Source organism: Fukomys damarensis, unplaced genomic scaffold (genome assembly GCF_012274545.1).
Source record: "Fukomys damarensis isolate Sample0158 unplaced genomic scaffold, DMR_v1.0_HiC HiC_scaffold_17, whole genome shotgun sequence".
Lineage (NCBI taxonomy): Eukaryota > Metazoa > Chordata > Mammalia > Rodentia > Bathyergidae > Fukomys > Fukomys damarensis.
This window is the reverse complement of record NW_022900929.1, coordinates 5,928,844-5,945,470: the sequence shown is the minus strand read 5'-3', so window position 1 is coordinate 5,945,470 and position 16,627 is coordinate 5,928,844. Positions and strand designations below refer to the sequence as shown.

The 16,627-nt window shown below is 50.2% G+C and overlaps 1 protein-coding gene across 7 annotated transcripts in view; it reads right to left on the bottom strand.

Annotated features, from left to right (window-relative positions):
• Mad1l1 (mitotic arrest deficient 1 like 1) overlaps positions 1-16,627 on the bottom strand; it is a 322,214-nt gene that overhangs the window by 112,611 nt on the left and 192,976 nt on the right. For 4 of the 7 annotated variants that reach the window (XM_010612080.3, XM_010612079.1, XM_010612081.3 and 1 more), the window contains 2 exons: positions 12,145-12,336; positions 6,303-6,391 (listed from right to left, as the gene is read on the bottom strand). In XM_010612080.3, coding sequence (XP_010610382.1) covers positions 6,303-6,391; positions 12,145-12,336 — 281 coding nt within the window. Of the gene's footprint in view, positions 1-6,302; positions 6,392-9,323; positions 9,448-12,144; positions 12,337-16,627 lie in introns of those variants that run through there. The other 3 variants (XM_010612082.1, XM_010612083.3, XM_019205730.2) reach the window with 2 other exon arrangements.

Genomic DNA, 16,627 nt, shown 5'->3' with positions numbered 1-16,627 from the left:
GCGCCTGCTTAAGTTTTCCTTCTGGAGGCTCAAAATCACTCAAGCACCAGGAGCATACCGACTGTAGAGTGGAGAAACTACACTGACAATCACAGAAGGTCCATGAAAGCACGGAGAGTGTTCCTGTTATAAAATGGGTAAACAGGTTTCAAACAACTTTTTGAAAACATTTACAAGTGGGAAAACAAAGACATGAGCTATAGATAGCAGCTTGAACGCATATGTTTGCAGCACTCTCCTTAAAATGCCTCAGAAGCAAGATTTTTCACTTCTTTGAGGCCCACACCTGAAGTCAGACAGAATGAAAGAGACGACATCAAATCACTTCAGAGGCCGAGGAGTAAGTAGGTGGGTGAGCAGCAATGACCCCAAAGAGAGTCCCTCGCCAGAAGTGGCAAGCCAAGAAGCTTTACCCCACCTTGCTCAGGGAAGAGTCCCTCACAGTGATTCTTGGAAGGAGGAAGGAGTGGATTTAGGATGCTGGAGATTAAGATGATTCTCTGGAGTCTTCATGAAAGGACAAGATCAGGTTCATTGACTCACCCCCCGCCCCAAGACATGGCTTCATCTGACACCAGAGGGCTGCTGCACTGTCCTCTGGAAGACATGCTCCCCTATTCCCCACTTCGGCAACCTCTTCTATCTACTAGAAAAGGTTGTGTTAAATTGGTGTCAATTATTCTGTAGCTGTTCAGCAGAATTCTCCAGGGAAACCATATGGGCCTGGAGATACCTGCCTTGAGAGCAATTTAATTATGACTTCAGTTTTCTAATGTATGTAAGACTATTTACATAGTCTATTTCATCTTGGTTAAGTTTTGGTAGTTTGGGGGGTTTGAGGAATTGGTCGATTTCTTCTAACTAAACAATCTAGAAGTGTGAAGCTATCAGAATATCCCTCGACCACTACAGAACCTACTGTGAGGACCCATTTTCATTCTTGATACCACTGAATTGTATCTTGTGGCTATTCATTCTTGTCAGTTTTACTGGAAGTTTATCAATTTTATGGAATTTATTTAAAAAAAAAACAGCTCTTTGTTTCAATAATTTTCTCCATTGGTTTTGTTTCATTACTTTGTGCTCCCTGCTATTTCCTTCTTTCTGCTTATTCTGAGCTTCTCTTCTCTTCTCAGGTTTGTAAGTGGGCACATGAGTTAAGAGACCTATCCCATCCTTTACTGCAAACTTAATTGTTACAAGTGTCCCTCTCAGGACTGGGATAGCCATGTCTGACACAATTTTGATATGTGTATTTTCATTATTGCTCAATTGTTTATTTTTCCTTTGTGACTCCCTCTTTGACACACAAGCAATTCAGAAACATGTTGTTAATTTCTAAATGTTTGGAGATTTTCTTGTTATTTTTCTGTTATTGACTTTCAGTTTCAGTTGAATGTGGCCAGAGAATATACTCTGTATGATCTGATTCCTTTAATTTTGCTAAGGTTTGTTTTATGACCTAAGAAATAGCCGGTCATAGTGGTCGCCCCAGGTGGATGTGAAGAGCTGTGCACAGAGTCCCTGCAAACACTGGCGAGGCCCTGTCTGGCAACAATGACATTCAGTTAGTTCCGCATCTTAGCTTCTTCTCAGTCCAGCTAGCTGTGGAGAGTGCTGGCAGGCATCCTGGGCACAGGTGTGGATCTGCCCATGTCACCACTCAGCTGTTTTCACTCTGTGTTTGGAGCTTCTGGCACCTGACCCACCGTGGCAGGACAGTTACAGCAGCACCCACCTCGGCTGAGCAGGACGCCAGCTGGCTCTAGCCCTGTCACATGTGCTCAGGTGGGGACCACGCTTGCAGGTGGAGACCATGTACTGCTGTGTCCTTCTGTGGGCAGGGGGAAGGGGCACATCCTTTCCTGGCACACAGCCAGTCAGGCAGACACAATCACAAAATCTCCTTTATGTCCGGCTTTTCTTAGAGACCTCTCTGTGTCTGGCTGGCTCTGCATAGGCAGTCTTGAGGATTCCTCCCGGACACATGAATGGGGTCCACAGGCAGGCCACCTTCCTCTCTCTGCTGTATCTGTCCAGGTCTGCACATGGAGGGGGAGACCTGGGAGGAAAAGGGCTGCTCACTGACTAATACGATGTGGAGGACCTCTTCTAAAACCACTTCACCTAGCCACATCTCACACTGGGACCCCATGTCTCTGCGGAGTACTAGAGGCTCCTCATCTTGAGAGAAAGCAGAGGGCTCTTGCGCAGGGGATAAGTCCTCAGACAAAGCAGGGCAAGGTTACCCACTTGGGGCTGGGGTGAAGGTCTCACTGTGATGCTGAGTGTCCAGTGCTGGCCCGACTCAACTCCAGGAGCTGGTGGCACAGGCTTATACTACCAGGCCTGTAGTATCCAAAAGTGCACCAGGCCCAGAGAAGAGGACAGTAACCTTGAGGGTTCCCTAGGAAGTGGCCCAGCGGGAACCCTAGTGAAGTCACAGTAACAAATCAGGCAATGCACTTCCAAACAGCTGCTCAGGGGCCCAATCCTAGTGTGCACTTCCAGCCAACAGGGCACTCTGTCCCCACTTCATGAGGGCACAAGGTAGACGTCAGAGTGCCCCGCTGTCTTCCAAGGTAGACCAGCATCTCAAGTGTCCCCAGAGCCTAGGCACGCTTATGAGGGCTGGGGCCTGGCCAGCACATCCATGGGACCCAGCAGGCAGTGGCATGGCTGGGAAGAAGTAGGCTCCAAAGTGTGACTAACAGGCATTGGCACAGACATGTGAGCCACTGGAATTACTGAAAGTCTATCCAGTTGCTAAATCCATAGACAACATTTAGGATTTGCCAGAGCTGCTATTTGACAGCAGAAAATAACGAACTCAGATTTGTTCCAGCTGAAAGGACTTCAGCTGCTGCCACTTAAATTTGCACCAAGGCTTCCACTCTTCCATGCTGGAAGGATGCTGTGATGTGCTGGATAGACACAGCTTACACACAACAACACATGGCTGTTCATCCTGCCATGTGCAGCAAGTGCATCTAGGTAAGTGTGCACTGTGCGAGCCACCTTCATCTGCCCAGCACCACCACCAGCTCCTCTGCGGCAAACTATGGTCCTGGATGAGGACCCTTTGGAGTTTCTGAGACAACTGCTTCAGAAACCACTCTGCAGTAGGGACCCGCAAGAAACACGTTTCACACTCACTGGGAAGGGGTGAGAGGAGGACCAGCCCTTCACAGACAGCAGCCTTTTTAGCTCCCCGGCTCTTCCATGGCTGCAGAGAAAGACAACCCCAAGGCCCCAACAAGGCCAGCATCCCATGTAGGATGGGAAGCTGAAGCAGCTATCTCTGGATTCAGGGCCTTTTTAGTGGGGTCTCCAGCTGGCCAGAGCCCCTCTCTGACCACTCCCAAGCCAGAAGGGCAGCCTCACATGATCACAGAATGGTGGCCTAGGAACACACATGCTGACTCCTTGTGCCTAGTCAAGAGAACAGCAATCAACAAATACTAGCATTTTGACCTGATGCACTGAACCTACCCTGTGACATGGTGGGAAACTTAGGCATGTGACATAAACTACACACAATTTGTGTGTGTCTGCCATGAGTGTACAATGTTGAGGAGGTGTGGGCAGATGGGACCCAGCCGGGCAGTGCTGGGAGGGGCAGAAACCACCCCTGCAATGGGCAGGGAGCCCTGGACACTGGCTGTCTATTCAAGAGAGACCATGAGAGTCACATGGAGAGGAAAGGTACAGGCACACCCTGGCCAGGCAGCAGCTCAAATGCACATTGATCCGGCCTGAGCTTCTGCTGCCCCAGGGAGCATGGGAGTGAGCACAGGAAACACAGCCTGTTTTCCACCATGCATCTGTCCAGAGCAAGTCCTGGTATGCAGGCCCTACTCACCCAATGTCCCTGTCACACACTCCAAGCCCACAGTAATATGGGATGGTGGTATCTGTGAAGGCCCACACCACCTCATGTCTCCAGCTGGAGGACAAAGTGCTGGCAGAGCTGGGGTGGCTCCTGCATCTCGGCAGAGCCTCTGGCATATACCGATCACATTCCGGTAGTAGCCACAAAGACCTGTCCCTCCACAGCTGAGTGTGTTGAGGCTCTGCTCTTGGCAGGACAGACACTGGGGGTAAGGCCCTTTCACAGTCTTCAAAATGAATGAATCAGAAGTGTGTCATCCTGCCCAAATCCCACACATGCCAGATCACACTCCCAATGCCACAGAACGGAGGGTATAGGAACTGAGAGGCCTGGGAGAGAAGTGAATCCAAGAGGAGCACTGGGACCTGGGGTGAAATGTCCCCCTCTGCAGCTTCAGCTGACGACATGCCCGCAACACATTTAACATACCACTCTTCCACCCGCCAGTGACCCAGCCCTCTACTCCACCACCTGCCTTGTGGGTGGTACTTCCCAGCCCTGTTCCTCGTGCAGCAGACATAGGCCGAAGTATGGCTGCCCTTGCCATCCTTGGTCACATGCTCTGAACCTGCCCAGAGTCCCTTCCCTTCCGCATCTCTACAGCTTGCTCAACCATTTCCTGCCCTGAACCCAGCCCGCCCCTCCAAAGGATAAGGGTCTTTATTACAGACGGCGGCTCCATGAGTCAGCGGGAACGTGTGAGGTGTGTTCCACTCTCTGCCCAGGAATAGCCCTTGAGCTTGGAAGTGTCTGCCCAGCACTTGGCTGGGGGACAGTGGCCCGCCCTTGCCAAGTTCCCTGCCCAGGCCTGGCGTCCCCTCATGCTTGATGCAACACATCCATTTGTGTTGCTCCTCTATTTTAAAACTCCTGATGGCTTCCCATGTAGTGGGATAAATGCCAAATCCCCACTGAGCCAGCCTTGGCCTCCAGCTCCCTGCTGTTGCAGCAGCCTCTCCTGCTATACCTGCTGGCTAACCCATGGTGGCGTGGAGGTGCATGTTCAGGGCGATCCTTGCCCCAGACACTGGTCCTACAGTGCCACTGTGCTTCTCTCAGTCACAGCTCCCTGTGAATGATACCAACTCCCAAGTCCCCATTAAACAGTAAAACTGACGATGACAGAGCGTATGTCTCTGCTCAACGTCCCATCACTCCAGCATGGAGCCTGACAGTGTCCACGGCACGTGGGTCAGAATGAACACGTGATGGGACCAATATAAACAATCCGAAACCCCCTGTATCCCTGAAGAGCTATTTATGAGGTGCTATGTATCAGAAACACCTTGGAAATAAGGGGGAGACCTCAGCTCTGGAAGGGACCATAGCTGCTGTTCATCCAGCATCTCTGCTCCAGCTGGAGTGGAGGCACCATACGACTTTTCTTGGTTTTACTCTCAGCAACCCTACACAGCAGAGGTTCTCCAGCTGTGTTTCTCTTAGAAATGGAGCCCAGGAAGGGACAGACCCAGCTGAGGCTGTTTCACCAACATGCCCAGGATTGCCCTGTTCTGCTAGGAACTCAGCCACCTCTTCCAGGGAAGGCTGCTCCCACAGTCCATGCCACCTCACCAATGGGTCACTAAGCACCTACTGGGGCTGCACAGGTCTCCAGACCCATTTCCTCTCACCCACCAGAAGGAGCTCTACCACGGGAAGGCCAGGATGTCCAGCGCCTGGCCCACGGCAAATGATCAAGGGGAGGGGCAGGTAGACACTCTGCCATACTCACTCTTCATCGTAAGCTGCCCCTCCCACCAGTGATGCCCAGATGCTGGCAATGCCCCCATGGCCACTTCATTCAGAAATTGCAACTGCAGGGCCAACATGGCCCGAAGACTTAGAAGGGGCTGCTCAGAGCCCAGACTGCAGGATGTCTTCCTTAAGGACCTTGATTTGGCTATGGAGAAAAGGGAAACAAGAAGCTCTGGGAAGAACTACAGCTCACAGCATCTTCAACTCTTCTTGAAATGAGGACTGAGGGTCCCAGAAGATACTGTGTGACACATGTCTGGTCCAGCTGCTGCGTCCATGACTCATTCTCTGAAATATGTTAGTCTGTGTCCCTCAATACACCACTGCCTGTGGTCCTTATGCTGCTCCTGGAGCTGGCACACAGGCAATGGGCTGGTTCACCCCACTGGCAGCAGAGATGGCCCCCTAGATTCCCCAACAGAAGCACCTGATTGCTCCTGAGCGTGGGGCTAAGGGCCTGGCTATCAGTGCTGGCCATGGAAGAGACACTAGAAGGACCCCACACAACAGAGACCAGTCTCTGCAGAGAGGAACCAAAGTGTAATGAGACAGAGACACAGATGTTTCCAGAAGGAGCAGAGGCAGGGGATCATGCAGGCTCCAGCTGCGGAGGTACGGCACACAGGCAGCTGTCAGCCCCAAGCAAGGGACCTACCTGAGCGTGTCTACCTCCTCTCTGCAGAATGGGAAGCTTGGCTCGGCAGAGTTTGGCTGAGACTTCAGTATTTTCAGCTCCATCTCCAGCTGCGAGAAAACAGCAAATGTTCAGCAGTGTGGGGCTGCACAGGACTGCTGAGTGCCCATGGCCCCATGTGTCCTGATGACAGGACCACTACCTCGAGCTGGGCACCTGGGGCAGAGGGACTTTTCCTGGGAACCCCAGGACCAGAAGCCGCTGGGCCATAGCACTAAGTTGTACAAATACAGTCCTTTCTCCTCCTCACCACTTCTGCCTGCAGATTAGCCACAGAGACACAAAGCCATTTTCAGAGTGCTGAGGGGAAAATACCAAAATCTCTGGGGCAAAGAGGGACAACGCAGCTGGAAAGAATGTTCTAAATTTACCATGGCTTTGACTGAGCAATCGTAGTATTTTATTTATTTTGCTTCTTCAGATTCCTCTGTAGAATGGCCTGAGCCACCGGCCTGACCGGGAAGGTGGACAGCAGCTGCTCTGGCACACCTGGGAGCCAGACAGACACAGGCTGCAGAGAGAGCAGGGCACTGGAGCAAGCATAGCCAAGCAGGCCACTGGCCAGGGGCTACCTGGGTGCCAGCAGATACTCGGCCAGGGCCAACCCAGGCTCCTGGGTGTCCACAGGGCCCTCCCTCCAACCAGATGCAGACTAGCTAAGAACCAGTGACCCCAAGGCCAGAGACCTGGAAGGACCACTGAAGTTTCACCAGGAACTACAGCTCAGTGTCACAGCCCCAGGCCAGGCTCTGGCACCTCCTAGGCCAGCCCTCAGGTGCCACTACCCTTGTAACTTCCATGCCAGATGCAGGCCTTTGACCTTGGACTTTCTCGGCTCCAGAACTGTAAGCCAAAAAACTTTCTGTTCATTAGAAATCACCCAGTCTCAGGTACTGTTAGAGCAGCATGGAACAGAACAGAATGGTCTATTTTAAGGTGCTGCTGGTTTTTATTCCTAGTACACTGGCTCTGATCATCCCCAGCACGGTTCTAGTGTGTGTTGTGTGCACATGTACGCAGACTTATGCAGTCTCTGCAGTCACTGGTGTAAACACAACACTCTCCCCTCAGGGTCTCCCTCTGTCCTCTATACTCTGAACCATTCCTAGGCGCACAGAGGCACCTCCATCCCGACAGCCCACAGGATTCCCAGAAGTGGGCTCTGCTTGATGCACTCTGGCTGCTTTCTGAGGGAAGAGGGGCACAGCAGCAATGACTGCTTTGTGACAACTTCACACTGCCCCAGTGGCCTGTGTAGAATTTCTATCTCTTTTGGAGTCAGCACCGATGAACAACTTTCTTAGAAAATACAATCTATATTTTTTTCTCACTGAGTTTATTGGCACACTTTAGGTATACAGTACGCTTACACTCATCATTGCGATCTTGTACCTTTACATGACAGGTCTTGGTTCTCATTTTGTCCCTTTATCCCTGCCCTCCCTTTATCCCCTCCTCCCTTCCCTATTTACAAATACTTTATTTCCATTTTTTAATTTTCTCATGTTTTTTTTCTTTTCCCTTATTACCTTTCCCCTACCCTTCCCATTTCCCCTACACCTTTAGCCCTTTTCTTCCTATTTCACATTGTCAATTATATAATTAGGATCTTATGTACCATTATAGTTTTTCATACCAGAGAAACTATGCGGTATTTATACATGTGTGGTTTATTTATTTCACTTAGGATGCTGGCATTTATTTAAAGGGTGATGTGATATAATAATTCATAATTCTTTTTTATAGAAAAAGTGGAAACAATATTCTTTTAAGATTCATTTTTGGTCATTTACCTTACTCTGGGGGTACAAGACACACAGCACGAGTACACAGGAGGGCCAGGGTGGCCGTGGCTAGCCACACACACAGTCTTTTGCCTTCAGTGGCTCTTGGGCATGCCCACTTTAGCCACAATGCCAAGGTAATTAATCCTACTTATTTTGGGTGGTGATGCTATCTACTAATTTTTTACTATAATTGTGAATAATTCATTGTTTTATTGGCTTCATAAAACAAGAGCCATGTAGACTCATTTATTATTTCTACCTCTCCCCGCCGCCCCCGTTAGCCTCTGTTTGATCTTTACACAGTCCTAAGTCTTGTCTTTCTGGGGCTTATTTTACTTGGTCTCTCACTCTTGTTGCAGGAGGTAAGTCCTTGTATTGTTCCACAGTATTTCAACCATGAATTTAAATGTTTCCACTGGCTCTGATGAGTGCTCTCACCACAACTGTTTTCCAGATTTTGTGTACTTTTGATATGCCATTTCTTTCTTCCAACCAAAATTTAAGACAGAACGTTTTGTTCTGTTTTTAAATTTCCAAGCTAGAAACTTTTCTTTTTCTAGTCATGCTCTTGATTTCAAATTTTATCACAACACAGTCCTAGGAGGTTGGATCTCCCTAGCCTCTCGGTTTCCTGTGGTTTCTGGGTAGTGGCGTTGTCCTCTCCCACACAGATGTCATCTGCACCAACAGCAGTGAGGTACAAACTCAAACCTAACTTCAACCAGGAGCTTCTGTGTTTACAACTGCCAGGTGGCCCCTTGGACACAAATTCCAACTTTCCCAGAAAGTCTTTACCTTTTAGTAGGGAAATTTAGCCCATTTACACTTTGATATGAATTTATTTCTACTGTACTAGGCTCTTGCATTTTATCTTTTATAGCTTTACAAACAGAGCATCCTTTTGTACTGGTTGCTTTTATAACAAATATTTCACCCTCTTCGAGGTTTATTTTTATATAGTCTGTGTCTAACTCCACAAGTCTACTGGGCTGGGCCAGAGATGCCCATATGAACCCCATGTGTGGGTGTCTGTTAGGTTCCGAAGGGGTGGATCAACATTAGAATCAGGGGATTCAGGGTACTTCCCTCCCCAGTGTAGGCAGCAGCCAGCCTGCTAGGGATGAACAGAACAAAGATTGTGGGTGGAGGGATTCTTCCTTCTTCACTGCTTACACTGGAACAACTCATAGCTCACCTTCTCCCTCCTTGGGCTGGGATTCCCACCATCAGCTTCCCTGCTGTCAGCCTCCAGCAGAACTTTACCACTGGCTCTTCTAGGTCTCGAACTGGCAGATACAGACTGTGGGGATCCAGGCCCCCGCAATTACATGATCATCCCTGCAGTGGGACCCCTGGCCTCCACGATCACGTGAGCCCATCCCTTATGATCCATCTCTCTAGACAGACAGATCCTATTGGTTCATGATCCTGTGGAGAAGCCCAATACACAGTTACACACTCTTACTACTTGATGCTACCTCAGTAGGGTATACTTTCATCTTTAGCTACTGATGATGAGAAACTCATTGGTTTTGTCCCTTCATCCTCTATCTCAATACTTTTTATTAAATATACAAATCAACCAGCACCCACCATATTTACATTGTTAGTGTTTTCTATCTTCCACCTTCACTTAGTTTTCCGATTAAGTAGGCAATGTTCTTGCAATTGGCTCTTTTAGGGTTTTGCAATCACCCCTTTGACATGTGCTCCTCTCATCCACCTTCCTTCTTACTCCTGTCCCCTCCACTACCTGAGGACACCCTAGTCCCAGATGCACCTTCTCCTCTGTCTGGGTACCACATCCTACTCCAGCTTCGGAATCAGCAGGATTGCTAACCTCCATTTATTGGCAAAGCATATGGATAAAATTTCATTTTCTTGAGGTCAATTTCTTTTTCCATGAGCTTTTCTATCCTGTTTTTTCTATTTCTCTCCTTTCATCTCATGATCTTCATTGTTCATCACTGAAAGTGACTTTTACCAGATCCAGCTTTGCATCTGAAGCTGCACTGAGGATGGATAGGGCTGATTTCTTTCCTCTAACCCAAACTAGTGGCTCTGAGGCAAGTTCAATCAGAGTCACTAATTTCTCTGGGCAAGAAGTTCTCTCCTCATTGTGACAGCTTCCCTTCCTCCTTCAAGCACAGGAATGCATGGGCTCCCTCACACAGCCCTCTGCATGCCCTTACCTCAAAGCTGCAAACTGGGGGCTCAGGACCACAACTCATGAAGCCTCCTCCCTTTTAAGGTGGGTTTCACGAGGCTGGCTCCTTCTTGGAGCTCTATGCTGTGACTCTGCAGACTGCGTACTACATACTCCTCCTCTGCTGCAGGCCTTTTGCCTCCTGCTTGGGGCTTAGGTTTAGCTCTATTTCAGTTTGTCAAAACAAAAGTTTGCCATTTTGTTTTTCATTCTTCTTGGTATTTCTGGATGATTTCTAGGAAATGGGAAATGCTTATCTCTGCAACAATATTCAAAGCAAGCACCAAACCCTTTTTATCTGTAACCTTAGACTCAAGAGGAACAAACTCTCAACTTTTTTCTCATGAGGTCAGTCCTTTCCTCTAAGCCGTGAAGATGTTTTTCCCTGCCCTAAAAGGCAGCCACCTGCCATGCCACCAAACCAGTCACGTGGAACTGACCCTGCCAATCTGCCGTCACTTTGCTTTGCTAGGCAGAGCTGGCTCACACCTTGTCCCCAGTCCCACAGTGCAGCATGGTAGGCATTGCCACACATCTGTGGGTTAATACTCCCTCTACAGCCACCTCCTACCCAGCTTCTGGGTGCCTGGGGATGCCACTGTTAATGGGAGTCAGGCACTGAGAGGCTTCTCATAGGCAGAGGATGCACACAGGGGGCTAAGACTGCATAAGACCCAGGATTTGTTTACCTGCCGATCACTCAATTTAAGACATGACTTAAACATATCAATTTTTAAAGGGAAGAAAGCCCAGGCAGGCTGCTGGAGATGAGACCTGAGTAAGACTGCTAGATGATCTGCCAAACAGTTCTCAGCACTAATCACAGGTCCTGGGTCACAGGAATCTGCTGGCCACAGGCATGGCCACTCCAAGGAAGCCCCAAGCCAGACCCATGGCACATCTCCCCTTGTCCCTTTCTCACTGAGATTCAGCAAAAGCTGAAGGACGTTTCCCAAGGGGAGTGGGGAAGGAAATCACCTAATAGCCACCACCTGACATGTGGGCTGGGCACCCATTCCTGGGCATGGAGTATATACACAGTCCTGTGTTCATTCATGGGCAGATAGAGTCGCCATTCATCACCTGCAAGAGGGCATAAACCCACCTGTGCCCCAGGTGTCAACTTGGGGTGGGCAGATCTGGCCTACAGTCCCCAGTCCAGTGTGAGTGAGGCTGGACAGCCCCAGGGGACCTATCCTCACTGTGTGCAGGCCAGCCTGGCCCAGCCACTGTGACAGAAGGAGGAGCATCCATTATCAGCTACCTTCCAGCCAACGTAAGCTAATCCATGCTGCTATTAGTGTGCCCAGTAAGAAGGGAAGAGAAAATTGGAAATGCATTAATATTGCTGCCTGCAACTACCTATTTCATACTTCACTGAGAAAACCCAGTGTTTAGAGTCAGCCTAAAACAAAGAGAACACAAGGACTAATTGGATTGTGTCTTCTGAGAGACCCTGCCAACTACTGCAAAGCCACAAAGCCCTTCTGAAACTCACCTCCCCACAAAAAGGGCTCCAAAGAAAATTACTTTCTCAGGGCTTGTCTGCAACTCAGCACAGTAGGCCCTATACACCTGCCCACTAGGTAAGCATGGACAAGGTGCCCCAGGGGCTGTGCACAATGGGTGGGCTTTACTGCCTGCTATCACCAAAGAGCGATTTTCAACCTTACTCTGAATATCTCCTATTCTGTTCAAATTTAATCTCCTAGAGAGAGAGTTCGCATCATCCAGTTCCAATCTCTGAGGCTAATATACAAATTGATATTCTTTCTCTGGCTCACTCTCCTAGATTAAGAGGCATAATTACCAGCAGTGCCTGCTCCAAACGAATCAAGCACACAGGGAAAAGGGCTGGCAGCCACGGTCCTAGGGGAGCCTGGAGGCCTGGCAGCAGCGTGTCCCTCAGAGGGCTGTGCTTGTGCACATGGAGAGGGGAATCAGTTTCTGTGGCTGCTGAAGGCTGAGACTTGGGAAGAGGTATCTGCCCCAGGTCAGTGGTCTGCAGGAGAAAAGACAGAGGTGACTATGACTGGAGAACCAGAGCTGGCAGCTATGCCTCCCCCAACAGGGCCCCTCCCTGCAGGCCACATAGGCATTGTGGGGATCACTCAAAGGCCTGGCTACAGGGTATGAGAAGAACACACCTGTCCCCAAGGAGGGGCCCGGTAAATTTAGCTGGGCTGGGCCCTGAGGGTGAAACAGCGAAGGGTCCCAAAGACCCAACCCCACCACTTACCTGAGGAGGACAGAGGCATGTCACGTACACCAGAAAGTGAACCAGCTACCAGAACACCCAGAGAGGACCATGCCGCTGCTTCCAGGATGAGCTGGAACCCGCAGGAGGACAACTTATTTTTAACATGTTTCTCCTCTCTCTTCACTTTGCACTATGTACGTGTGTTGTTTACTCAAACAGTAAGTGAACATTTTGAAAACTGCATTTACAGGAAGAATCAGGGCAGAACCTAATAAAGGACAGGACACCACCAATCCTTTCCTTTCAACCATCTGTGGACTGGCAGTGATGCACCGATTCAACACCAGCACAGCAGCCCCGCACCTCCCTGCTGATACCACATGGTGTGGCCCTCGATACGAGGGTCTGAGACAGTGAACTCCTGGGAGCTGACACCACCTCTCCACCCACACTGGCCCTGGCTGGCACAGGGCAGATGCCAGCTAGGTGTGGACACTGGTGACCTCGCTGTTCTGCTCTGGCATCCCCAGAGGGATAAGGGCTCACCTCTTCTGTGGATCTCAACTTCTTCCTAGGGCTTGTGACCACACCACGGATAGGGCCACCAGTAAATAGGGCCTGTCTCCCCTGGGCAGCTCCCACCTTCAACCACAGGATGAAACAAGGCACCATCCATGTCTGGTGAGCAAGGGTGGGGCTTCATCTGCAGGCCTCAGGGTCCCTGCCATGCACTATGCAGCAGCCACGGCAGCACTGAATGAACACAAAATTGTTCACAGGAAATGGCAAGCACTGATCTAGGCTGTGGGTCAAATCCTGTTTATGCCTGACCCCAGAGGAATCAAGACAGAACAGAGAAGGAAATAGCAGTACAGACAAAGGCCAAAATGCTGCATGGCAGAGCCTATGAGAACCGCTGGATCAGCTGCCAGGCCTGCTTCCTGTCGCCGCAGCCCTCCTTCCCAACCCCACATCTCACAGAAAGACACCAGGCCAGAGGGAGGGGGCTCCCACTAGCCCAGAGGGGGCAGTACCCACACCAATCCCTCGTTGCCCTCTCCCTGTGATCCCTCAGCTGTCCACAGCCTTTAGCCTTCCACCAAGAAATGGCGCAAGAGGCACTCCCACTCAAGGTACCACCACCTTCCTCAGGCTGTGGAGACATGGGGTCTCCTCTGTGCCTCAAGCAGCCTGGGAAGGGCATGAGAAGGCAACCAAAGGATTTCAAAGGCAGGGGAAATACCCCCTCCCCACCTGCCAGCTAGTGGCCCCAGCCCCAAGGCACCACCCAGTGGCCCTGTACTCAGTGGGCTCTAGGCTCCTATAGCACCCTCCGGACCCTACCCAGCCTGGCTGCAGGTCTTCCACAGGGTCCTCCACAACAAGCTTCTTGCTGAAGAGTGGAGTTAAAAACAGCCAGGACCAGGGCTCTGTAGGAGGTGGCAGTCCTTCACTCTCAGGGACACCTTTCAGTTGTCAACAGTGAGGGGCACTGGTGTCACTTCTTCATGGGAATGTGACATCCGCAATGCGCTGGACATGCCCGCAGAGGAAGACCTGTCTCACCCTCTGCACAGCTCCCGAGTGTCCTGCCAATGCTCACGCTGGTGCCAACGCTATTTCTAATTATTTGCACTGAGCTCCAGAAATTAGTGCTGTTGATAAAAGCACAAAGTATGTTTGGTAAGCACAACACATTCTCTGGAGTGGCATCTGTGGTGCCACTGAGGAAAGACCCTGTATTCCCAGAACGCAGCCAACACTGCTCATTGCTGCAAAGACCCACATCGCAGGAGCAGCCAGGACAGTGAGCCCACAGGACACAGAATCCTGTCACTGCAGTGCTCGTGTCCTCCTGCCTACAGGTTTACATCCTGAACGTGTAGCCCGTGCCTACAAATCACTGTCCTTCTGCTCCTGTCACCTCACACTTAGCTCATTACTGCAACTTGCTGTTTCTAAAACTGCAAGCACAGGTAAGCAAGGAAGAGGACACTGCAGCTTGTGTGCTGTTAAGGAGGATGTGGGAACAACAGGGCTGAGACCACCTGGCAGGCCAGACCACATGCAGGGAGTGAAGTCATCAAGGCAAACAAAACAAAAAACACAAGTCTGAGACTTTCTTGCTTGAAGTGAATTTCAGGAGCAAAACCTACAGTGTCCCCAGAGGCTGAGCCACAAACAGTCCCTTCTTCTCTGGCTATAAACCCACAGCCATTTAGAGGTCCTCCTGTCCACCTGAGGTCTCCAAGTTGGTCCAGCCACCAACCTCTGCCAGGACCTGAGCCTCGAGAGGGGACTGGGCTGCTCAGGAGGCAGAGCCACCCAGGATGATTACCCCAAGTGCCAGGGCCACGGTGGAGGAGCGGTGAGAAGGGGCAAGGAGCAAGGGACAGACTGAGGAGGGAGATTTCCAGAAAGTAAAAAGGCACCATGGGGATGGAGGAGCATGGGTCTAGCAGGGAAATATCAACACCCTGGAAATGCAGAAAATCTGGGTGTCCAAGGAAGAGTACACCAGGAGGCAAGGTGGAGAGAGGGGGACTTCTCCCGACAAGCACTAAGACACTGACCTCTGCTGACAGCAAATAAAGCCCATGAGCCACAGGAGATGAAGTGACCCTGCACCTCACCACTACCACAGACATCTCAGGAATGGGTGAGGGAGAATCTGAAGGGCAAGGCTATAGGAACGGGGTGGGGACAAGAGGATGGGGCAGAGGATGAGGCCAGAAGGCTTAGGGGCCCATCACAGGCCAGACAGGTCCTCTAGAAGATCCTCCCCTTCTTTAGGCCCACAGTGTCCAGGATGAGTAAAATATTTATAGACATTAGAAACTACATCAGCAAATCAGAGACTGTCGCACAATGTGGACACCAGCCTCAATCAAGTGTCCCCCACCTCCCAACAGGTAGACAAAACCTATATATTACATCTCCAAAGACCATAGATAGGACTCACTTCCCAAGACTTCCGAGGACAAATTTGCAGTTCCTTCTTGGAAGGAAAATGGGAGGGCCAGCCCATGACACAGTCTGGCCCATAAGACCCCAGGCCAGACAGGAGACCACACTTGTGGGGCAACAACAGGAAAGGGAGGAGCTCCTTTGGCCAGGCCTGATAGACAAGAGCCCAACTGTGACTGCTTGGTCAACAGAGGCCTTGCGGCCCTAGCTCCAAGAAGTGCTCAGTCAAAAGTAACCTGGACTGGTTTTTCCAACCCTCCAGATGCATATAGGTCCTAAACTTGAAAACAAGAGTACAATCCTCTGGGCTTGCTGAAGACCTCTGCTGTGCTCAAAGTGGGCCAGGAACACAAGGAAAGCAAGCCCAAGCAGGCCTTCCTAAAGGGCTTTGCTCCTTCAGCAGATAATGTTCCGGACAAGCTGGCTGCCAATCTGCCTCTGTAATACAGTCTCCTGTCCAACCCTGTGCCCACAACTGGTATGCAGATGGAGTGAATGTCTGGGCTGAAGGTGGCTTTACCCACGGCCCAGTGATCATCATCTCCTCAACACAACCCTGGCACCAGGACAGCATCGCTACCCATCGTCCCAGCCTTCTCTAAACCCTCCCTTCCATGACCACACAAAATAGGCCAGGTGAGCTCATCCATGCCCAAGCCACCAACTTGTTCCCCAGATGCAGTGCAGCCTATGTTGAGAAGCTGTGTCCAGGATCACAAGGTGGCAGAGGCACAGAGCTGCACCAGGAGGGAGTGGGAAGGACATAGCTGGGGGAGGGAGCAGGTTCTAAAGAAAGAAATTCCATGGATCACTTTAATGGCAAGTTAGATGTTATTAAAGAACAACTACAAAACCCAGGCAACCTGAGGACATGGCAGTACAAACTATTGAAAATAGAAGAGAGAGACAAATCATTCCTAAAATGAGAACAAAAGTGAGCTGGGGCTCAAGTTCAGATCTCCAGATGGGTTACCCAGAGGCCTTTCCAAATGACAACTACAACACACCCTCATGTTTAAGAAACCCCAAAAGGCCCAAGCACAATAAACACGAGGAAAAATACATGCCACATTTAATCAAATCAAAATCAGTGATAAACAATCTTAAAAGCTGTCATAGAAAGACT